Below are 25,562 nucleotides of genomic sequence, written 5' to 3' on the forward strand. Positions count from 1 at the left end.
GCAGTGCTCGTCTTTGAATTCCAGTGTCTGGGGCGGTGCCCTGTTGGTTCACTCACCTGCCACAAGTGCAGGCACACAGTGCTGTGGCACAAGCCCTGGAGGGGAGGGAGGGCTGTGCTGAGCTGTGCGGTGCAAGGGGCAGGGGGAGTGTCTGGGAGCAGCACGAGCCAGGCACAGTCACATCATAAATTCACCCTCACCCCAGAATCAGCAGCACTCCAGAGCTCCCACTCGACTGCTGCAGGAGAGACAGGCAGCTGCTGCAAGAAGAGGCAGGCAGCTGGAGGAGGCAGAGACAGGCAGCTGCTGCAGGCAGAGACAGGCAGCTGAAGCAGGTTAGACATGCAGCTGCTGTAGGGAGATACAGGCAGCTGGAGCAGGCAGAGACGGGCAGCTGAAGCAGGCAGCGACAGGTAGGTAAAGCAGGCACAGGCAGGCAGCTGAAGGAGGCAGAGACAGGCAGCTGCTGTGAGAAGAAACAGGCAGCTGAAGAAGGCAAAGAAAGACACCTGAATCAGGCAGAGACAGGCAGCTGGAGGAGGCAGAGACAGGTAGCTTATGTAGGTAGGGACACGCAGCTGAAGCACGCAGTGACAGGCAGCTGCTACAGGAGAGACAGGCAGCTGCAGCAGGAAGAGACAGGCAGCTGAAGCAGACAGAGACAGGCAGCTGGAGGAGGCAGATACAGGCACCTGAAGCAGGCAGCGACAGGCGGCTGCTGCAGGCAGAGACAGGCAGCTGAAGCAGGAAGAGACAGGCAGCTGAAGCGGGCAGAGACAAGCAGATGGAGGAGGCCGAGATAGGCAGATGAAGCAGGCAGAGACTGGCAGCTGGAGGAGACAGAGACAAGCAGCTGAAGCAGGCAGAGACAGGCAGCTGCTGCAGGAAGAGACTGGCAGCTGAAGCAGGTAGAGACAGGCAGCTGCTGTAGGAAGAGGCAGGCAGAGACAGGCAGGTGCTGCAGGAGAGACAGGCAGCGGTTGCAGGAAGAGACTGGCAGCTGCTACAGGAAGAGACAGGTAGCTGAAGCAGGCAGATACAGGTAGCTGCTGCGTGAGAGACAGGCAGCTGGAGGAGGCTGAGACAGGCACCAGAAGCAGGCAGCGGCAGGCATCTGAAGCAGCCAGCAACAGGCAGCTGCTGCAAGCAGAGACAGATAGCTGAAGCAGGAAGAGACAGGCAGATGAAGCAGGAATAGACAGCCAGATGGACGAGACAGAGACAGCCAGATGACACAGGCAGATACATGCAGCTGCAGGAGGCAGAGACAGGCAGCTGAAGCAGGCAGAGACTGAAATTTGCTACAGAAAGAGACTGGCAGAGAAAGGCAGCAGCTGCAGGAAGAGGCAGGCAGCTGAAGCAGGCATCAACAGGCAGCTGAAGCAGGCAGAGACAGGCAGCTACTGCAGGAGAGACGGGCAGCTGCTGCAGGAAAAGGCAAGCAGCTGCTGCAGGCAGAGACAGGCAGCTGAAGCAGGCATCAACAGGCAGCTGAAGCAGGCAGAGACAGGCAGCTGAAGCAGGCAGAGACAGGCAGCTGAAGCAGGCAAGCGACGGGCTGCTGAGACAGACAGAGACAGGCAGCTGAAGCAGGCACTGAGTGATGGGCAAACCGAGGCCAGAGAAGGAGCGGCGGGCACTCCTCAATGAAGGAGGGGACAACGAGATGGTGGGTTTTACTTTCACTGTCACTAAGAAACCTTATTTGAATTTGTGTCGCGTGCTTGTGCAGTGCGCCTGTGGACTTGTGTGTTCTTGCTGCTTTGGTAACACATTTGTATGTTTTCTCACACATTATCATGTTGTTTAGTACGGACCATGTGTTGCAGTTAAGCCCTGGTGAAGCCCATACTATCTTTAAATACAAGTAATCTGAGCTAATGACCACTGACCACTGGCCCGCACAAGAATGATTCCACACGTTAATAATATTCGTATTTGTGGTTCTTGTTTGGTTCATGTGGACACACTTGGAACGGACACAGCTTCGAGTGCCTTTCCTCCCTCAGGCATGTGGTGCAGTGGCTGCTTGCTGCTAGACTGCTGGGGAGTGGGCACACAGGTGTAATCTGATGACAAGAGGAAAGGGGGACATTTACTGAAGAGACACCAACAATTACAGCAGTGTACACTTTAAATGCCACCAGTCAGCAGTGACAAGGGATCACGTAATTTGATGAATCTTTTGGAGTGTGTGAATATACAGGATTTAAAATACGGGCGGGGAACTTTGAAATGTGTGTAAAACTGATGGAGGGAGAAGAGGAAGAAACAGTGATGCTGCGGGTTTTAGGAATTAAAGGTGGTTTGAAGCAAAACACAAGCATATTGAATAAAATAACAGTGTATTATACAGAATAAAGTATCCCGACATGTTGATAACCAAGACTGCAAAAAGGCCATCTGTTAAATGCTCAGGCATTGGTGGGGTCCTCTGCAATTGATTAGAAAGGGCAAATGTTTTCTGGTTGAAGGGGAACTGAAGGGCACAGCCAAAACACAATTTTGAGCCAGCATTCCTAGAGGTATATGAGTCTAAACTGTAAAAAACGTACACATGGTAATTAGATTTAAAGAAGTCTTTTGGGGAAAAGACTGATATATATATAAATTAGCATTTTGGGCAACTACCTTTGGTAGCCTGGACCAAGAGGGTAGGTAGAAACAGTTACTAACGCAGCAGCAGGTGCATGTATATCCATGCATGTGTGTGCATGGGTGTACATGAGTATGTGCATGTGTGTGTGTGCATGTTTGCATCCATGCATTAGTGTGTTGGTGTGAGAATGGTTAACCCCTCAGCTGCTGAGGATTTTCCACCCCCTAGTGCTGACCAATGTGTTTGCTATTTCGAGTAGTTTGTGCTTAAGACTCCACCTTTTTTTCTCCATAAGGTCTCCACGCCAAATTTGCGTCCTGGGGATTCTAAATGTACCGACCGTATGTGAATTCCCTTGGAAGGGACCAAAAAATGGGCACAATATATATAAAGTGTGTTGTCTTTTGAACGGCATCCGCAAAAGGTTTGCTGCGCTAAAGTCACCACTTTCCAGCTCTCGAGAACCTGCAGTGTTGAATCAACAAAAAGCTATTTTTACCAGAGTTTTTTGCATTTTTCTAAGACTTAACCCATTTTCCATATTTGTTACACTTCTAGCCTATTTCCAGTTTGTGGTGAAAACCTAAGTGAAACCCATGCGTGATCCTGGAAACCTTTAGATTTTGTAATTTAGCAAAGGGTCATAGATCCCTTAAGGTTTTCCCAACAAACAAATTGTTGAAATAAACAAATATTGAAAATTATTAGAAAAATAAACAATTTGTGTTTACATTTTTATCTGTAACTATTTGTCCGGATGGGCGATTTACAAAAGCAATATACCATTACATCTGCTAACCCTTCTGGTGTAGAGGGTATATATGGTTTGTAGGTTCACCAAGAACCTGAGATACCCAGAGCCATCAACTAAGCTGCACTGTACAATGATGTTTCATTGTATGTGGACCAATTCATATGGTGAAATATGTAGAATGAAAAATGGGTATAAAGGAAACCTATGTGTTTCTGAAATGTGTACCAGATAAGGAGTTTGGGAGCAATGGTTATTTGTACACCTCCAAATTTGTGGGTACCTATATTAACTTGATTCACAGGGCACTGTGCCTACATTTGGAAGGCACAAATGCAATGAAATCCAATCAGAAATAACAATTGTTCTACTCACTATTCTATGTTCCTACATGTCTTCCAATAAAAGTGGTGCCTCACTTGTGTGGGTAGGTCTAGTGCCTGCAATTGGAAACTAGCAAAAATGCAACTTGGATGCATAAAATCTTTCCACTGAAGGGGAGATGGGAAAGCCCCCATACGATCTTCTCACTAACTCCTAACACAGACTGTGAGAAGTTGGCCTGGTATATGATGTTCACTAGTTAAAGTGACCACCTTGTACCATGCCAAGCAACCCTTATGGTGTGGTTGTAAGTCAACCTTTTCGGACCAGCTGCCCTAGTGGTAGCGTAGGCTAAGCAGTCTTTCAGGCTAAACTCGTTTAGGCATGTTAAGCAGGCTGTTTTACCATATGCAACCCCCCTTTATACCAATGAAAGGACACCACACAGATATATATTCAAAATATATATGTATTTATTATTCAAAGTATCCCCTAGACTCTTTATGAGCACAGGAGCACAAATCGTTAAACAAGCAAGTATCACAGTATACAAAAGTTGCACTTTATATGGATAGGCCCTGGTGGCCACTCAAACCATATACTAAAATAGTGGTATAAGTACCACGAACAGGAAAGGGAGAAGGCCTAGGGCCTCTAGAATCGCTGGGCCTACAAGGAGCTAACTTTAGTTAGTGACCAGGAGGTCCACGGGTCGCGTGTGCAGTAAGGAAAGTTACACGCGGGCGCCCATAGGTTTCAATGGGTGCGTAATTGTTCAAAAGTTACTGCTAGAAGGGTCTTCTGGTTGGACTACGAACTCAAGACTTCAAACCTAGACATTAGAGATGTTATTCTACACTTGTGCACCAAAGTGCCAGCTTTACCTCACCCACAGGAAGCGGGTGCATAGGGCCCAAAGTGCGTCGGGTTTCGTCTGTCTGTTCAATGGGGCCTGCAGATGAAGATGCTGCAGGCGGTCGGTCCAGAAGAGATGCGGTGGATCCAGGGATGGATCGGAAGTGTAGAAAACCTGAAAGCAGAGGGGACAATGTTCACAGTCACTAGCCAGTGACCGGCGTGGCACCAGGTAGGTACCAGGCGATGTCGGGTGCAAACAGGTGAAGAGGTGTAGCTTGTCTCCGCAACCACGTGGTCCCTGAAGGTCGATGACGTCCAGGAGTTGAGTCACGAGCTGTCACACGCAGGCTCTCGCTGTCGGCGGCGTTGGCGACTTGGAAGAAGCAAACAAGCCTTGGCAAAAGCAGGAGTCGCAGGGAGTGGAAGAAAGCTTGTAGCTCTGACCAGCAAGGTCAGAGGGGCTGCTCCTTTGGAGGGAAGCAGGGGCCAGTCTGGAGCAACCAGACCAGCAGTATAGTTTTTCAAAAAGGATCGCCAAGATGGCCCCTAGCCAACGGACCAGTGACCGGGTAGACGCGTCGAGTCGCAAGGTGCAGAGGGGCCCCACGCAGATCGTGAAGATGCTGGAGGGCTCCCCTTTGGTGCAGATGCTGCTCGGATGTTGGGCTTCTCAGGACACCAAGCACAACTCGGAGGGAGCCTCTGTTGTCGCGCTTGCAGCTTGTCGGGTGTCTTCCAAGATGGCTGGCTCCACATGTATCGGTGCCTCCACGTGTTCCTTCTTTGCAGGGACTGTGGATCGGGCTGTGAGATGTCTGGAGGTCCAGTTCTTGTCAGTCTCTGGGCTCGAGCTCCGGCGGGAGGCGGCGGCAAAGCAGACGTCGATTCGCTGGGTGGTGCTTGCGTTAGCAAGATGGTCACTCCCTGACCATAGGGGAGATTTTCCTTCAGTCTTCTGTGCAGCAGAACGTCCAAGTTCCCGTCTTCTTCTTAGTTACAAGTTGATTCCAGGATGTCTAAAGTCTTTGGACACAGCTCCTACCTTTAAGTGGATTCTAGGGGCCGGACTACCTGCTAGGTCCCTCCCTAAGGGTGGGACCAGGAAGGGGGGTGGTTACACCCCCAATCCTTTGTCCAGCTCGCCCCAGGTCTGGGGCTGGTGTGCCCCAGGACCGGATTGAACTGGCATATGCACCGAGGCTCCTTGTGAGCCTCAGGCATGTCTGGTTTCTTTCAAGCCCTACCTGACCAATACACAAAATCCTGTCTGGGGTGGTGCTCGCACCTCCCCTAGCAGGAAACCCTTTGTCCACGTCTCCCAAGCTGGAAGGATTCCCAGCAGCAGGAGGGCAGACTTGTGTCTGTGGTGGCAGCGTCCATTTTGTGGAGCTGAGGCTATGTCTGATTTTACCCGGGTTTCAGGATCCGTACATGTCGTGTTCCTCTAGAAGGGTGGAATGCTAACCCCGTCGCCAGAATTGGCGAGGGGTTAGTATCCCAATTCGTATGATACCGTACTCAACATGTTTTGATAAAGCCAAACCAAAGTTAGCATTTAACCGCGAGGTTCATAATGCACTTAAGAGTATATGGTATGGTGATATCTGGAAACTGTAGTAGGAAGTTGTTCCGACCAACGCAGACAGGCCCAGCTCATGCCAGAGCACCGTCTCACATATAACCCAGCACTCTGCCTTCAGGATTGTTAAGGCCTGCCATAGGAGTGATTTATAGGTTAACATGTGTCCCATTTAAGGTTAGGTATAGGTATACTACACCTAAGTAAGAGGTGGTTACACCAACTTACCCCAGCTAAGTGATCAGCCAGTTGTGTCAAATTGCTAGGCCAGGCCAGGGGTGGCACAATACATGCTTCAGCCCCTGGTAGGCCTCAGATACACCAATGTCCTGGGTACCTAGGGTACACTGGTACAGGGGTTCACAGGGTGATCCAGTTCCAATGGGTTATGCACTTAAAGTGCATAGTGTCAATTTAGTAGAGAGAACAGCAGGCTGGGGGTCTGATTGGCAGGCCCACAGCCTCAATATGTCGAAAACCAGTGAAGCAAAAAGCAAAAATTTGGGGTGACCATAGGATAGCAGACCCTACTCTCCTATACAGAAGGACAATCTGTAGTATTTATTGCATAGTCCTTCCTGGTGTATACTTTCAGTCTGTACACATAACCAGTAGAGGCCTCACACAACATGTACATCTTGATACCATAACAGCTCTTTTACTGGGTATGTACTGCCTGAAAAGCGGTTGCCCTTTGTAAAATACCAAGGGCTCAACTGCTAAATTCTTTCCACAGGCATAAATCTCTTTGAACTTGGCAGACAAATGTTCAACAACATGGGGAATTAGAATGACCTTTCATGGTTTGGGTGGTCCCAGGGCAATGCAGTTGGATTGTCATTGAAAATCAAAAACTTGCATTTGCTCATGACCACCGACGGTGTGAAACAGGGTGTTTCACAAACTTCACGTGCAGACAAGTAGGGCTGTACAGGTGGTTTGTGGACTATTGCCATCTTCATCATTAGGCCCAGTAAATCTTTCAGTTCCCAAAGTGAAGTGGGGGCCATAGCTGTGTCCTAGAGTGCAGCCCCAGTGCTCTTCCAAGCTCCCGTATAAACTGTTCAGCAAACAAATCAAGAAACTCTGCATCCCAAAAAAGGGTGGACACAATATTTGCTGTAATAATCGTACATACAGCATCTCCAGTGAATGAGGGAATAACTGACTGCCTAGCTTAATTAGGAGTCTGCTAAGAGAGTTCTCTGTCAGTCGTTTGTACCCTGCCTAGCTGCAATCCACACTTGTCTACCTAATATCAGGACCATGTTTCTCTGAATCACTGGAAGAGGAGTCATCATCGGAAAGAACTCCAACTGAGAAATCACTCCCTGATCTATGACCCTTTCCTTTTAATGGCATCTCAATATCAGACTCTGCCTCAAAGCTCTCCCCCATTATTCAAGCCTCAGAAGCATCCGACAAGATGCCATCTCTGTTTTCTAACTAAAACATTCTGTCCTAGGACTAATGCAGCGACATTTGTGGAAAGGGGGTGAAAAGGTTTGCTATGAAGTGAACGACTGGAACGCTGTGAGAGTGTTGTATAGTGTGATCACAACAACAGTCTCAAACTCACAGTTATCCGGCACAAAGAACGTCTCCAGAGATTCAACGTTGCCAAAACCTTCTCCAAAGGTCCAACACTGTCTCCATCAAAGCAAGGAGAAAGCAATTAGAAAAAAAAGTTGATGTTCCAACATGCACAATAAGCCGAAAGCTCATTTTGGTACATTTTTCCTGGATGTCTGGAGAAAATTCTTTGTTGGACGTACTCCTTGTGAAAGAGCTGAATGCGGGTGACTCACAGTGAAGTTAGCCATTTGCACAATGTGCCCCTCTGCTTCCACCCACCACAGCCCACATCAAGCACTGGTCAGTTCTTATGTCATTCCTATTTTACTTCCCCCCAGCACAGCATATTTCATTGCAGGAATGGGTGAGCACAATTCAGCCATTTATCAGTTATTGTGCTGGACACATGGTAAGTCCAGCCAGCATGGCTGGATCCACTTCAGCAGCTGCTCAGTTAATCTGCCAAACACATTTTGCAGCTCACCCACTATGCTTCCCAAAATACCACGCCATACTCAAATGAATGGCTGAATAACTGACCACTGGCTGAAGTGGGCTCACCACTGCCCCGAGGTCTCGGCTGGGTGGAAATAGAATTCGAATTTCACACTAATCAGTGGCTGAATTGCTGCCAGTGGAGGGGGCACCTAAAAAACCACAATTCAACAGTGCAAAAGAAGTGGTTGTCAAAAAGTCTCCTCCTCTTCCATTGACGTCTCCTCCGCTTGGTGGCTTTCCATTGACTGCTCCAGTGTTGAAGGAGATTGGATCCATTCTATCCCTTACAGGGGAGCGAAAGAGTTGCCCCCTAATCTACAGGGACATCGTCAACTTCTTTTAATCACTTCTTTCAATCACAGTCTCACTGGATATTCTGAGGCAACGTCCATTAGCTTATTCACCCGCACTTTCTGACTTGAGTCCTATATTCCCAAGTGATTATCTACTATGCCAGCATTCTAGGCTTGAGATTGGGGCTTTTTGTTATACCTTTTTTGTATATATACACTTTTGTCTAGTCATTAATTTCATTGGATATTCGGAGATTATGTCCATTAGCTTGGTTACCTGCACCTTTGACTTAAGCTTGATGTTCAACAATGGTTTCACCTGAATTTTTAAAATACGGTCCATAGCTACCATGCCCGCTATTTGGGCTTGACTTTCTGGGCTTTTCTATAAAACCCCCGTGTATTCATCTCCTTTATCTAAATATTTATCCACGGCACCCCTGTTTTTTGATACATGCATATTTTAATATACCTGTGCTTCACTATTTATGCCCCGTGAAAGCATTGAGTTTTGATTACCTGACGGGTTTTCCATAGAGAATCCTAACCGGATCTCCGGAAATCACGAATTCATTTTAGAGCTACTCTATGAGCTTGCTGTATACTCCCTGGTAGATTGTTTCCCAGTTTCTTCGGGTAAGATCCCTTACTGGACTGTGCTTTTAATCCATTTTTGCTAATCCGCATGGGACTGATGGAATTTCTCCCATTCCTCCCTTCCACATTCAGGCGATTTCCTTAGTGGATTATTCAACACCTCATTGAAGGTGCGATACTGATAAGAAATATTGAGGCTACTACTTGTTGTCACTACAGGTGAGGCACTCGTGGAGTAATTTTCTATCTCCTTGTCCAATTGTTATCACTTGACACCAACACATATTCTTTAATACACAGTCTGTTATTCTGGCCCAGTCCTGATGGAGACGCGATGTGATGATTAAGATTTGCACACTTTAAATGGTCGATATGTGGACGATATTCTCTGATATTCCTGTAAACTTGCCAAGCATGTCCTACATGTAAATATAGATAGGACACTGGCCTGGACAGGCATCTGTTCCAGCGGGATACCCTGAAAACGAATAATTTATGTATCATTGTAATTGGAGTATGTGTTAAGTCCATGATCTGAATGTTTTTTTCATTTTGTTGTATATGTCTCCAGTCCTTGTTCTTTTAATGTTTATGTCTCTTAACAGTCCTGTGTTATTATGTAATTCATTGTGATTTATTATCCTTTTCAGCACTTTATGATTTATGATTATTAATATACCATAAGATAATTTTGGTCAATATCAAAGCAAAGAGAGGGAAGGAAGGAAAAAAGAACGAAATTATCCCCAATGCACCAAAATCGAATGGAAGGTACAAAGGCTATATTCCCTGTGAGTACAAATTCCACAAAAATAAAATAAAAACGTCCATACCTGAAGCTAATGCCAAAGTGACAGTAGATACTGAAAAATAGAACAGTACGAACAAATAGTAAAACGAATGTGTGTTCAAAGGTGCCAAGACAATAATCCAAAAAGCAAGTCTAAAACACAGTAAACGAGAATATCTTACCCCTCCACCGGTGACAATTCCAACCCGGTAGGGTAACGCAAAATGTAAGCGGTAGATGGGCGAAACATAAGACTCTATCTTTTGCTGGACATAATGGTAACATATACACTAGCAAATCCAACATCAATTGCACTACCAAATTTGTGGTCTATATTATAGAGTGCAATTGCGGGAAACAATATGTGGGTAGCACCATCAGGGCGCTTAAGGAAAGAATTGGTGAACACACCAGGGCAATTCACCAGGGCGATGCCAGATTTTGGTGCATTGGGGATAATTTCGTTCTTTTTTCCTTCCTTCCCTCTCTTTGTGTCTTTTCACCGATTGGTGGTGCAGGCTTACTCTATACCTTTGTCTTATCAGCACTTCAGTACCTTCTTGAAGCAGTGGTGTTCTTCTTCTTTTTTATCTCCACATTGGCGTGGTATTCTACGTTTGGATTATGTAATATAATTTTTGCAATCGTTTGCCTTGTGGCACATGTCTTAGCATGAAATGTTTTGTATTCTTTCCAGCCCTGAAGAGTCGTGGTTTACTCGTCCCACGATGAAACACGTGTCGGCTGGATACGCATATTAAACAGAATCACTAATATATATGCGGATGTTTCTTTTGTCAAGTTGTACTTACTCATGTCAATTTTGATTTAATTAATTGTATGTGTGCACAGGATTGTTCTTTTTCCTTATCTCCGAGCAAGCTTCGTTCAAAAGACCATGAATGCTGTCTAACCTCTATTTGTACATCAATTAAAAATTCCAAAAATCTCTAGCTCAATTTTACCTCGATATTGTAGAGAGACAAAAAAATAATCTAATCTAACGATTTTTTTGTGCGGAGCAGAGTAGAAAGTATATCCTAAATCATTCACATGGGTTGCATTCCAAGTATCGAACAGACCGTGATCTATAATTAAATCCCTTAGCGCTGTAAATAAACGAGGATTTCTACCCTTATATAATGAAGTTGTCCTAACATTTAGATTAGCATCGAGATGGATATTCAAGTCTCCGCATAAAACTAAAGGCTGTGGCCATTGAGCTAGCTCAAGATTAAGAAAGTGTATAAATTCCGTATCATCCAGATTAGGTCCATAAAGATTACATACTGTAAATCTGCAATGTCCGATCTGACATAAACTGATCACCCAGCGCCCCCACTTATCCTCTGCCGATTTGACACATACCCCTAAACCTCGTCTCATGAGGGTAGCGACTCCCCTATTCACTCCTGTTTGTTTAGAACATGCGATCAATTCTAATCCGAGTTTCCTCAAGCAGCCCCCTTTAGCCCACGGAATGTGAGTTTCTTGTAAACAGAGTAAATCAACATTTATAATCTGAAAAAATTTAGTACAAACCTCTCTTTTTTTCACATCGTTTAGCCTGCAAATGTTAAGTGTACACATTTTTATTTTCTTAGCCATGAAACCAAATTGAGAAATCGAATTTGATTATTACAAACCAACATCTTATCAAAATACCTAACTGAAGTAATTAAGATGATATACTGTTTATAAATTTGTTTACCTTTAACATGGAAATTAAAGTTTCCCGACTCAAAAAATTCATGTGTCCAGGCTATTGATGATTTTCCACCCCCCGTGCACCCTTCACCCAACACCCCACCAAACCCCCAGAAACCCAAACCTCCCCTCAACCCCCCCACACCCCACCCAACCCACCCAAACCACCATATGAGGCATAGGGACAAGCAGCCCTAATGAGATGGTCTACCGCTTTCCCTCCCCCAGCTGCATGGAGAAGCTTAATAAGGACCAAATCCCTTATATATATTAAATCCTATATTACAAGGAATGTAGGAATTCAGCAGCCATAACCTCAGAAAAAAAAGCCTAGTCTGGCCCTTAAACGTGACTTTAAGCTTGGCAGGATTTTGCAAAAAGACGACAGCACCTTTCTCTTGAAACCCAGATATTAACTGTCGTAAATGCCAACGTCTTGCCACAGTTTCCTTACAAAAATCAGGTCTGACAAAAAAATAACAATCTTTTGCCAGTCTTTTTTTATCCGGTCTAGCCAGGCCAAACACAGCTTCTCTAGCCAAAAAGTGATTCCCTCACTATTTCTTCTGATTTCCTGGGAGAAGGAGCTGAACAGCATTTCTAGTACTCCAGTACTTGAAATTGGCAGAGCAGCAGTCATCTTCTGGGAGTGAGGAGGAGACCTTTGTTCCACCAAGGCAGAAGAAACAAAAATACTCATTTATCTGGAAATGTTTTACTTTTCCAGAGGGCCAGAAGAAGGTGAATGCTCCTAAAGTCACCTGCACTGTTTGTGGAGTGGTCTTATCTAGAGGAGACCCTAAAAAAAATACTCTTTCAGTATTTACTCCATGATAAGGCACTTTAAAACAGTGCATCCTATTGCTTATGCACGGGAGTGTACTCGAGCTGCAAGAGACAACCCTCCAGCAGCTCAGCCGAGCACATCTTCTGCGCCGGTAGCTTCACCTGCTTCTACTCCTCTGGATATGCACCCTCTGTTGCAGAGGGTTCATTTACGGTGCAATGGGTGCAATGCTCTTCTCTTTTATGGTGAGAGCAGTATTAACCTAATAGAGGAGAATATACAGCAGCATCCACCCCATAATTTTTTTCATTTTTTTTCTTTTTGTTCCTCTGTTCCTCAATTAACACAATGGCTCTTTTTAGAGCCATCTAACATCTAAACACTTAAACTTGATTTTTAATTCAATTTTTTGTACAAATTTTTTTCTGCCGTGCGCACACCGTGCGCGCACAAAGCTCGCACCCCGCGATTTTTTGAAAAAAAATAAAACGTTTTTTTCACCCTTTGGGATCCTTCAGGGACCCCCTGACAAAGGCTAGGGGGTCAGGAACTCTCTACCCTGCCCCCTTTTCACGTTCTCCACCTTTCTTTTAAATGGAAACACACATTTCTATTAGTTGCAAATTTCAACCCTTTCCAAATGATTCCTACCCCCAAAATGACTTCTGCCTGCTAGCATAGCAACAGATCATGGAACACTGGTGTGAGCAGAGAGATCAGAAGTTCAGCACACAATGTTTCTAATCCAAAGAGCAAAATTGCTTGACTTTTCAAACCTAACAGCAAATCCAAAGTAATGATCTGTGGGAACACATTTTTCTGAACCAATACAAAACATGCTTTGAAAAATTTAAACATACAGCCTAGTTTTTAGTGTTGAGTGGTCTGAAACAGCCAATGAGTTCTTTTTATTAAAAAAAAATATGTAAGCCTTCATTTTACAACTATCTTTCATTTCATATTGCCATTCTACTGAAAGACACCTTCTGAGTGCATCCAGGTCTCCTCCTCACTCCCTGAAGTAGACTGCTGTTCTGCCATTTTCAAGTAAAATTGATAGCTGTTCAGCTCCTTGTCCCAGGAAATAAGAAGAAATAGTGAGGGGAGTGGCAAGGCATTTATAGAGGAGACGGTGTACATTTCACAGATGAAGGGAACAGAGTCTTCCTCTTGAACTTTAGACTCTGCATCGGTACTTACTTATAGGTACCAAAAAACACTCAATTAACACAACGGCTCGTTTTAGAGCCAACCAACATCTAAACACTTAAACACAACGGCTCTTTTTAGAGCCAACCAACATCTAAACACTTAAACTTGATTTTTAATTCTATTTTTTTTTACGGGTATGAGGATTAGAAAAGGGGATAAGGGAAAGTGAGAGATGGAGAGTGAGGGGATGGAGGGATTTAGGAAACTGGAGTGAGAGAAAGGGAGTCAGGATTTCAATGAACAAAGCAGAGTGAGGGAGAGTAAAGGAAAGAATGTGAAAAGGTGAAGGGGTGTGCGATACAGACAGGAGGAAGTGAAGTAGGAGAATAGGAGTGACTATGAGTAAAGGATAGTGACAGTTAGGGAAGGTGAGGGAAGGAGAATGACGGAGAAGGTTAAAAAATTAACATAGATGGAAAATGAGTAATGGAGAGAGGAGGAGTGGTAGAAACAGTGGGGCAGATTTATAACAAACTAATGCAGCATGGTGCAGCAAGTAATTTTGCTGCGCCGTGCTGCGTTAGTTTCGAAGCACAGAGATGCGGCATATTTACAAGAATATGTCACATCTCTATGCTTCCCCTACGCTGGCGCACAAACTGCAGCCATGCGCCGGTGCAGGCTCCCTTGCACCATGGTGCAAGGATGCCTGCGTGGTGGGGAGATTGTTCTTGTGCAGGAAGGGACACCTTCCTGCACAAAAACAATCACAAGAGGCTTTTTTCTCTTTCAATGCGTGCTGTAGCATGCAGCACGCACTGAAAGAGGAAAAAACGAGGAGAAATGAAAAGATTTCTCCTCATTGTGCCTCGCTACGCCACCCCTAGGGTGGCGTAGCATTCACACGCAACTCCAGAGTTACGATTTCTCTTAAATCTGGAGATGTGTCTAGTTCTATGGGTGTTGCGTGGGATCACCCACAACAACAACCATGGAACACCCCTTCAACGCACATTGCTGCGTGTGAAGTGGCTGTATTTACAAGGAGAGGAAAAGTCACGCAGGGTGGCTTTTCCTCTCCTTGTAAATATGGAGGAGCCCCCTGCGCCACCAGTACGTCATGAAAAGTGACGTAGTGGTGGCGCAGGGGGCTTGTAAATCTGCCCTGGAGATGTTAAGGAAATTAAGGGTAATACAGACAAAGGGAGAGAGACAGAAACAGAGACAGAGAGCAAGGAACTGAGAAGGAGTAAGGCAGTTAGAATGACTGAGACATATGGAGACAGGGAGAGAAACATGGTTGAAAAAATAGTGATGGAGGCAGTAAACCTAGGGGAGTAGTAGAGAAGGAGTGAGGGAGTTACGAAAGAGCAGTAAAGGAAGAAGAGAGAGGGTAGGGGAATGAGATAAGCAGAGTGAGGAGAAGTGAAGAAAAGGGTGCTTGAAAGTGAAGGGGTGAGAAATACAGATTTATAAACTTACCAGACCAACAAAATAACTTACTTAGAAATAAATGTTTTTTTTAATTGCAAGAAAAACGGATTCAATTTCCTAAATTTTCTTTCTAGATCTCAAAAAAAAGAAAAAAAGTATTAATATTCAACAATACATTTTAGAAAACAGTACATAAATTTTCATATTTTACAAAGTAATTATTTGCCCTTTTTTTGCTGTTTTCAGAATATATTGAATTTCACTGAAAATAGTGATATCAATTGTATTCATCACTTAACAGCGGGCAAAAAAATAAACAATCTGAAAGATTGTTTAAAAAAGCCCTGAATGTATCCTCAGTAAACCATACCTTGATAGAAATGTAACATATATATTAAACATATCTTCTAAGAACAATAACTATTTGCAATAAATAACGTCTGTAAATCTTGTTGCTTAAGCACATACACCAAAATAATATCTGTCAAAGAAGTCCACAATAGAAACATTTACCTTTCCATGAGGCCAAATGGTAATTTTTAAATCCTTTTTAAGTGAAATATCCAATGTTAATCCTATAAAACTGAAATAATGGTTTCTTCATATGCTGCAATTTGCATCAAAAATTTTGGTTTTAGAAAAATGAAGTAACAATTTGGTAATTCTGCAGGCAAACGTTGCTTGAAAATCAATTGAGAATCATTACACAGTGTCCAGCCTTTTTCACATTTTAGATAAACTGTGTAATGACCACAAGTTATAGAAGGTCCATCATGGAAAATTATTGCAACTGCAACAAAAGTTTTTCCTGATATTGATAATTGATTTGCTACAAACGTCTTTATTAAAGTGTCCAATTTTGTTCCATCAGCTCTAGAACGTTGCATCATTAAAATTACATACTGTCCATATTTCTTTAAAAATAATGTTGATAACATTTCTGATTTACATTCCATGTTGTGATTTGCATCTTTAACTAATTTACTAAAAGTCACTGATTTACTCTCTGGTAATGTTAAATGTATGAACCTTTCAGAATCACCATTAGTGCTGCATGTGTTCATACAGTTTTCACAACAATGTTCCCATTTATAAGAGAGACCAAAAATATTTTCTATTTCGACCCCTTCATCTTCCAGTACCATAAGCAGATACATTAAGAATTCCTGTGCATCTTGCTGGACATTTTGTGTAAACTGTGTACATTCAGAACATACATCTAAAAGATTTCTAACATCAGAAGCACTTCCTATTTTAGTTTTATCATTACTCAGCTTCTCATAAAGGAAACTCAGAAGAGAACAGAATCTTTTTTCATGATTTAGTATTATCTGCTCTTGCAAACTTTCAAGATAAAATACAACATTCAGCACTACATTAGCGTAGCAGTTGACACCAGAGCTATTTTCAAAATGACAACCAACAACCTCTTCAACATTGTCCTTTTTGTTTTGCTTCCAATCACATAACTCTCTTTTTGTTTACTCTTCTGTACATCCTCATTACAGATATTCTCAATTCTCCTTTTCCGACAAACACCACGTTTTTCAAACACAGGATACTGACCTAAATGAGGAGCATAGCTTCTTCTTAATCTATTATACTCCTTTACACAATTTGCATCAGCACTAACTTTTGAGTCATCAAAGTCTATCATGAATAAACCAGATATTTTTTTCACTTGTGACAAAGCAACATATGCCATACCTTCTTTAAACACACTAGATCCAATGTTTACAAAAGCACTATCTACAGTTAATCCTTGAGATTTGTGAATAGTTACAGCATATGCTAGAGAAAACGGAAACTGCTTCCTACGTACATATAAGTCTTTCACAAGCAAAAAACGAACTGAACAACGACTATTGTCTTTAACCTCTTCAATCTGATCACATCTTATTTTTAAAAATTAAATTCCATCTTTTTTCTGGTAATTAACAAAACCCACAACTTTACCCATAGCTCCATTCACTAAACCTTTTTCTACATTCAAATTAAGTCGACAGTTCATACATACATAAAGATTCTTTTCTAAACCAGCTGTTTTCGATATCTTTTTCTCTAGAGAATCCTATTTAGTTGTCAATTTGCTTGTCAATACAATAGTTATTCCTTCATGCTGTATTTTATCCACAGCTTCCTTTTTTATAATCCTTAATTTTCCAATTTCAAAAGTTCTTCATTGAATGTAGAGCATTCATGTAGTGTTGGCATTAACCCCTTCGCCGCGGCACGAATTCCGCCATGGCACTGGGGGGGTTTGGGGGCAGTGCGGCGCCACCATGCTCGTGACGGAACCACTCCGTCATGAGCCATGGGCGAGCTGTACTCATGACGGAGTGGTTCCGTCACGACTCCGCCCACTCGCGCTAATCGCCCGCACAGGCGGGGAATTAGCGCCGCGTGGGCGAAGCGGCCGCCAACGGCCGCAGCATGACGGAGCCACTCCATCATGAGCACACGGCGCCCGTGGCTCATGACGGAGTGGTTCCGTCTTGAGCAGGGAAGGAGTTAAGCAGATTACAGTATTTTTTTCTGCAATTTTATTGTATATTTTCTCTGGAATTATCTGTTCTGTTGGAAACAAATTACATAGCAATCGACTCTGTAAATCTTTTCTGCCATGTTCTGTGAGTAGTCCAATTCTGATATCTTTGAGAATACTTGCATAATCATCATCATTTGCTTGCCGTATATTGGTAATGAGTTCTTTGTACTCAAAGTATGACCAAATATTCACATTACCTGTACTTCCTAATGACTTTTTCGTGTCTTCATGTACAAGAGTATTAAATACTGGTTGTCCTTTAACTGGAGTGAGCTGCAGTAGATCCCCAAAAACTATAACATGTTTTCCTCCAAATAACACGTCATAGTCTGTCTTTAGAATTTGCTGCATTCTTAAATGCACAAAGGCAAGCATTAAGTTTGATACCATGCTTACCTCATCAATAATGAGAACTTTCATTTTCTTCAATACTCTTGAAACTTCAAAACATGCTTCTCCTGTTAGCTTGTGGTATTGTATTTTGTTCTCATGCTCTACTGGTAACATTAGCAAACGATGTAAGGTAATTCCTTTTATGTTATATGCTGCTAACCCAGTTGGAGCAGTAACAACACAAGACAAAGTTGAATCAGTTTTTTTCTGTAGGTCGCTTCTAATTACTTTAATTAAGAAAAATTTCCAGTTCCAGCTTGTCCACTCACATACATTCGGATTGGTTCAAATGATGTGCATGAGCACTCTTTATTCTCATGTAGTAATCCATGATCAATTTGTTATGTGACTTCTTCATAAATTTGTTGTTGTTCATCATTTAGTTGTTGTTCCAAATTTGGTAAGTCAATTAAATATGCCTGAGCTTGATTCATAGCTGTTTCCACTTCAGTCATGGCTATTGCAGCTTCATTTTCTACGATTGGTTGTCCTAGAGGATCTTGACTGAGCGTACCAGAACTTTGACTGTCTTGAGAACTGTCTCTAGCTACTTCAGCTGCAATTGTAGCTTCTTGTTCAATTTCTTCATTTAACATTTGTACATAATTTGTGAAAGTACTGCATTCTATGCTATATTTACATGCATTAAAGGAATCTTCATAGCTCTGACAATCTCCAAGTAATTCATCCTCTGAACGCCATGGTTTAAACAGCTGTAAAAGCGCTAAGTAGTAAAATTCCTTTTTGTTAGTAGTGTCGCAACTCAGCTTCCTGTGATTAATCAAACTTCCTTTTGTTTGTTTCACCAAACATCCTTCCTCACCAATGACTTTATACTTTCCATTGTTGATGTCTTCTGTGGCATTCCGTTTAAAAATGTAGTTCTGCAGCACTTCATAGAAACACATGTTCTCAAGATGATGATTTCTGTTTGGGTAATATGTGTCCAACATGTTTGTTTTCAAAATGTCTGTACTTTCTGGTTCGTTCTCTGCTAAATATTCAATTTCTCGAATAGTTTTCAGTACCCGATTTCGCATTCCTGCAAGGCCTAAACCTACCCAAATTATTCTTCTGGATTTGGAGTACAGACTTGCAGATAATAACCTATTTGAGCATTCGTATGACCCAATTTCTCGATGCGATAACATCTTTAAACTGAAACTGTATAGCTTTTTACTGACAGTCTTCTCGTGAGAAATCTCTTCCCACATTTCTTTCAATTCCGTTTTCTCAGATTTAGTGATGTAAGATGTGACATACCGAGCAACAGCAATAGAATTGTCAGCTACATACTGAATACCCATGTTAGCATTCCACATGGATAAAATGACTGGGTTGTAGTCATTTATATATTTTGACTCTTCTTTTCTTCTTAGGTTGTAGGTATTTTTCGGAGATTTTCTTGTAATGGTATGTCTCACAGCTGACATAAAACTGTTTACTCTTCCTTTTGAAAGAACAGGTCTTGGAAATCCAAATCGACATTTTGTGTAGAATTTATCTTTATTCTTGTACTTTCGTCGACAGCATTTTCCACACCAATGACTTTGGAAACGTAAAACTTGCTCTTTTAAGTTTTTTCTTCTGTGCTTTTAGGTATAGCACATGTTGCTTATTCTTCAATGAAAGATAAAACTGTATCATCAGAATCTGTTCCAAATTTTGGGGCATCCTTGATCCACAACAGCATATGAATATGAGGACTACCTCTTGCTTGGTACTCTTTTCTCCAAAAGAAATCCACAACTTCTCCAAGAGGTGGATTTTTTGTATTGCAGATGAAGGACATCATAGCCTCAAATCTATGATTGAAATATCTGCAAACATTAACCGGATCCAATGAGCACAATCCTCCTGCTGTCTTTGTATTGGATGATTTCAATATTTGAATTTGCCTCTCGAAGAAAATCCAGTAAATCATCCCAAGCGTACTCAGCACAGCTTAGGGTAAGGAACCATGTAAGAGTTCCTAAATTCCGTAACATACATTTCAATTCTCCATGGCGTCGGTACCAATATTCATTAGTTCCACGCTGACAAACCATCAGATTAATCAATTGAGATTCCAAATGATCATCTCGCTATTGCACTTTGTTCATAAAATCCTTTGCAGACACATTATGTAGATTTACTTAAAATGTGATTTACCACATAAGATAGTGCAGACAAGTCACTTTCAAATAAAAGATGGAACAAATAAGGAATACTTTGACGAAATCTTGGATCTTCTGCATATAATCTTGTAGTCCGATACTCAGAAGCAGGAATCTGTAATGGACGTTCATCATATCGTCCACCTTTTCCTGTAGGAAACAGCTGGGAAAAACAACGAGCTTCCAAGCTCTCCTCCCATACACTCACGGGAGTTCCTTTTGCTTTTTTCATCTGAAACAGATCAATAGTGTTTCCCATAACTTCTTTAGAATGAAGAGGATGTATGCTGAAATGTTCATAAATCTCTTCTTCTTTTGACTTATCCACTTTTTCAATTTACCCAATTGGTATTCCTGTGTCTGCTAGTACAACTTCTTCATCTTCATCCATATAAATTGATTCATAATACTTATTATTTCTTTTCAAAAATAAATTTGCTCTTTGTACTTTTCGTACATCTACTAGCTCCTGCCAAATTTTCTTATTCTTTGTAGGTACACCATTAACCAGAATAACTAATGGTTCAGTTTCCAAACTATCTGCATCAATTGTTTCAATATTTTTTTTCAAATCTAATGGCAAATAGACAACTCTTCCTTTTAAACCTCTTTGTAAATCTGAAGGAGGTAATTTACCTGTTTTGGGTTCCATACGAACTATAGTCTGAAACGGATGGACACATTGAATGAGTATAGACTCATACGTATTTAAATCACAAAGTTCCGGAGGAATATGAACCAATTCTAAATTATTATGTACAGCTCTAGCTGGCATTTTATTTTCTTCTAACTTGTTATAACAGTATTTACAAATACGCTGATCTTCACCCAAATCAAAACAATTTTCCAGAAATAAAAATGTAGCAAAATCCTTCCACTCATAATTATTTTCTTTTTCACTTTTTTTATAGAGATCAACATTCCTTGTTTGAGTTTTATAATGGCTTCTCCGGCAACAAATACAAGTAATATTTGGTCTTTCATTAGAGATGATAGTAAATTTTGTCATTTGATCTTCAAAATTTTTACTAACAGTGAGTTCTACATTCTCTTCCACATTTTCCTCAATAACTGTGTCAATTCCTGCACTTTCTTGTTCTGGACCAAAGTAACAAAACTGAATATCATCAGTAACCTTCTCTACATCTGATACAGATCCACGGAACAGAGAACTATTCAACTCTTTTAACTTTAGTGCTGGACTTTGAGCAAAATACAATCTTCTCACAAACTTTCTCATTTCAGTATGATGTACTGCCAGCATCCTAAAATGGTGAAAAACACTTTGACAAACTTTCCTAGAAAGACAAGCCAGAGAATGTCCTTGCAAGCCAGTATTCTTTCTCACTCTGCATGGATCTAGTCTTTGAAGCACCTTAATCTTCTGTTTAACACTTTTTTTACTATATTCTCTTAGAAAGTCACGTAATTTAGCAATATATTCTTGTTGTACAGTACAAATACTACTACAATTCCAAGTGTACACTGGGGCTTTAGGATGTTTCCCCATAACCTCATCAGCTAACAGTTCTTCCTCATTTCTTGGAACCATTTTCTCCTTTTCCATTACACAACCATTTTTACCTTCATAAGCTCGACCACTGGTGTCAACTGCATGCAGCAAACTATTACTTTGAAGATAACTCTCTTCATTAAAAAATGGTTCAGTACTTGAACTATGCTTCCATTCTCCTAAGAACACTTTACAAAAGTTATTTTTTTTCACTACTCTTTTCCGTTTGCTTTTTGACTTCATTACATTGACTAATTTATTTAATGTACGGATCCTGTTCAAAATTAAAATAAATAGTTTTCTTTTTAATTCCAAAGCCTTTGCAACAATTGATTCAATATGTTTCTTTTTCTTATAAAATTTGGCTTTCTTCCTATATTTTTTCACATCCTTTAGCAAATTGAACATCACTCTTCTCTGAAACATTTTTCTACAAATTTTTTAAAATCTGTTTTTCTTTTTAAGTCATTCTTTCTACTTCTGATTGTACATTAGCATTTAGTATTTTCTTTCTATTGCCTTGTTGTTTTCTACTTGAAACACTATTTGCAGTGGATATATTTTTTACATTTTTTCTTTGTTTGAGGATATTTTTAAAAAAATCCTTAGTCTGCTTACCAGAAGACTTTTTCTTTTTTCCAACATGAGGTTCTTCAACTAATTTTTGTTGTCCAGTTGTCTTCAAATATAGCTGTTGTTGCTGTTCTTTTCTCTTTCTTGATTTTATAGGCATATTTAATTTATTTCAGTGTTGTTCAGCAATACCTGAAAGTAACTAAAAAAATACCTTTATGTAATTTAAATATATTACTATTTTTTTTTTGAGCTTTTCAAATCCTATCATATGAGCTGTCCCTTTCCTATGACTGCAAGTCTTACACAATAAGAGCTACACAAATTAAATCTCTGACAACAATTCCTGTGTGCAGACAGACTCATGGTGTGATTCTAGGCAGAATACGATATTTGATTGGCAATTTCAAAGAACATTTACTACTGTGGTAGAGCCGCTCGCAGCTGTGTGCAGAGTTCGTGACTTTGACCTTAACATCCTGTTCGTTTGCCTACAGAAGTGGTGGAGTGGAGCTTTGGTCATTTTACCGTGGCCGAGGAGAGTGTGAGGCGCTTTCAACAGGGGCCGGGACTGCGAGACCCAGGGTTCCGCGCAGGATCAACGCAGCGCACCTGGAGTCTCTTCCCGCCCCCTGCTCCTCCCCGTTTGCCTTGCCCCTTCATAACAGCTCGCGGCCCCCGCTTCGCGGGAGCCGCTCGCAGCTGTGTGCAGAGTTCGTGACTTTGACCTTAACATCCTGTTCGTTTGCCTACAGAAGTGGTGGAGTGGAGCTTTGGTCATTTTACCGTGGCCGAGGAGAGTGTGAGGCGCTTTCAACAGGGGCCGGGACTGCGAGACCCAGGGTTCCGCGCAGGATCAACGCAGCGCACCTGGAGTCTCTTCCCGCCCCCTGCTCCTCCCCGTTTGCCTTGCCCCTTCATAACAGCTCGCGGCCCCCGCTTCGCGGGAGCCGCTCGCAGCTGTGTGCAGAGTTCGTGACTTTGACCTTAACATCCTGTTCGTTTGCCTACAGAAGTGGTGGAGTGGAGCTTTGGTCATTTTACCGTGGCCGAGGAGAGTGTGAGGCGCTTTCAACAGGGGCCGGGACTGCGAGACCCAGGGTTCCGCGCAGGATCAACGCAGCGCACCTGGAGTCTCTTCCCGCCCCCTGCTCCTCCTATAAAATCGTGCCCCTGACGCATAGCGGGACGCGTGTGCGGGACGCCGGACGAAGCCCGGACAAAGGGCGGACAGTCTTAGACAGTCCGAGACAGGCTGAGACTGGACTGGACACGCTACTCAGCCCTTACTGTCTTCGTTTTGCGTGGTTTGCAGTAAGACTATTCATACTTGTTTCTACTTCTTGGATATACCGTCATCCATTATAACACTGTTGTTATTTGGTTATTATTACTAGTTCAAGAAGAATGCCTAAAAAGAATTTAGCGGCGGGAGGTAACTCAATAGAAAACTATATGATACAAGTAGTCTCTAAGATTAACAACGAGAGGCGCGAATCCTTAGGTCTTAGCCTGTCCCCTAACTTATCTCCCCTAAGCCCTTCACCTGATTCACCCTGGATTGATAAACCTTCTCAGGTCGAGGGAAGTGCAGTTTTAGACTCTGATACCTTAGAACATGGCATTTCAAACCTGAGTACTCGTACAACACAGGGTCAAGACATAGCTCGGGCTAATGACTCGGAATGTCAGGTAGTTGACACTGATCAAGACCAAGATCAAATTGTGCAGGAGAGTGAGCAGCCAAATAATGAAGCTGATCCCCCAGTTCTAGATCATGCGCCACGTGCCATCAGAAAATGTAGAAAAACTCAATTATACCGTGGTGGAGTTCTTTTAGGGAAGAAGAGGGTTGCGTCACCCGTGAGAAGTAGGGACAAAAGCAGGGGGAAAGTAGAAGAACCCGAGAAGTATAATGTGGATGAGGAGTTATTATCAAGATTAGCTGATTTAATTGACACTAAACTTAAAATCTTAATTAAACCAGTAGTGACCAAATTGGACAAGCTAACTGCTGATATAAAGAAACTAGGTGCAGATCAAAAAAAGTTAGTAGAAGCTGTGTCTAATATATCAGACACAGTTACCAGCCTAGCTCTACCCGTAAAAGAGGCTCTTTTTCCTTCATCTGAGGGAGGCACTACCTCAAACACTATACACGCAAATCTACAGGAACAGTCCTCAACTACAGCGACACATCATTTACTGCCAGGAGATACATTACCCCCAATTCCGCCTGTAATACCTGCACCTACTACAGAAGAAGTTATGGTACAGTTTCTGGAAGATGCGGCTCCATTAGTACTGGTATTGGCTAACGTCCCCCCACTAGCCCCAGACCAATCAGAATCCCCCCCGGCAGTAACAAGTAAGGCCCTGCACTGGTTATCAGACAATATGCAGCTGGCCCCGTGGGGGAAACAACAGCTAGCTGGTGATATTAAGTCAGCCAGAAGGGTCCCATGGATAGGTCAAAACCCTAAAAAATTCAAGGGTGACTGCATTATTATAAATTTTGCCAATTCTGCAGTTTTACCAAACATCCTGCCAAATATTTTGCCGCCGCAGCGCAGAAGAGGTACCATCATTCCTCTCACCCTAGAATTTTTCGGCAAAAAACAGCGGACCATGTCCTATCCTAAGCCTACCCATAATTTCACCAGGCCTATATGGCCAGCGACATCTAATGGCTGGGGTTTTGAGGTACCAACTAATAACTGGGGGTATAGTCAGGATAGAAGGGAACGTCCAATACGACCACCCCCTCCAGATCAATATTACTCTACTCATTTTAATAATCACTTTAACATCCCCATCTCCAATAGGTATGGCATCTTCTCAGATGAGGGGGGACTGGATGGGGTGGAATGACTACCTGACACATCTTCTAACCTCCTCCCCACCGACCGATTGCCAGAAGTTACAGACTTTGGAGATATTCTACAAGGGTTAGAACCGCAAGGCAGTAAGGATGGGGGTTTGGTTGGCTGGAATCAAATAGATATACCAGGTTTACCCACTGATATAAACCCAGCCTGTCCTCAAGCTTGTTCTTCGGCTAATCCCGGGACAGATGGGGTACGCTGCTGTACAGGCTTAACACCTATCACTCAAATTGTATGTGGAAATGTGGCTATAATACAACATGAACCAATTAAATATAAGGAGGGGCTATTATCCTGGAATATAGCTGGACTGCAGGATAAATTGTTTAATATAGATTGGTTATCCTTTGTTAAAAATTACCCCGTTATATGCCTCCAAGAAACCTGGGCAGTGGGGAAAAATATACACATTGACGGTTATGAGAGTTTTATAACTTCGGCAGTTCCTTCACCTAGTGGTAGAGCTAAAGGGGGTTTGGCAATCTTTGTTAACTTATCACTAATATGCCTTAAAACTGTACATCACTCTGGCAATAATAATATTCAGGTT

At 42.4% G+C, this 25,562-nt stretch overlaps 1 protein-coding gene across 1 annotated transcript in view; it reads left to right on the forward strand.

The window, feature by feature from the left end:
- The first annotated feature begins 1,515 nt into the window (after nt 1-1,515).
- LOC146788643 (putative cation-transporting ATPase 13A4) overlaps nt 1,516-25,562 on the forward strand; it is a 383,399-nt gene continuing 359,352 nt past the window's right edge. The window contains 1 exon segment of the mRNA XM_085635852.1: nt 1,516-1,669. Coding sequence (XP_085491978.1) covers nt 1,604-1,669 — 66 coding nt within the window. The 5' untranslated portion in view covers nt 1,516-1,603.

Source organism: Triturus cristatus, chromosome 11 (assembly GCF_964204655.1).
Source record: "Triturus cristatus chromosome 11, aTriCri1.1, whole genome shotgun sequence".
Lineage (NCBI taxonomy): Eukaryota > Metazoa > Chordata > Amphibia > Caudata > Salamandridae > Triturus > Triturus cristatus.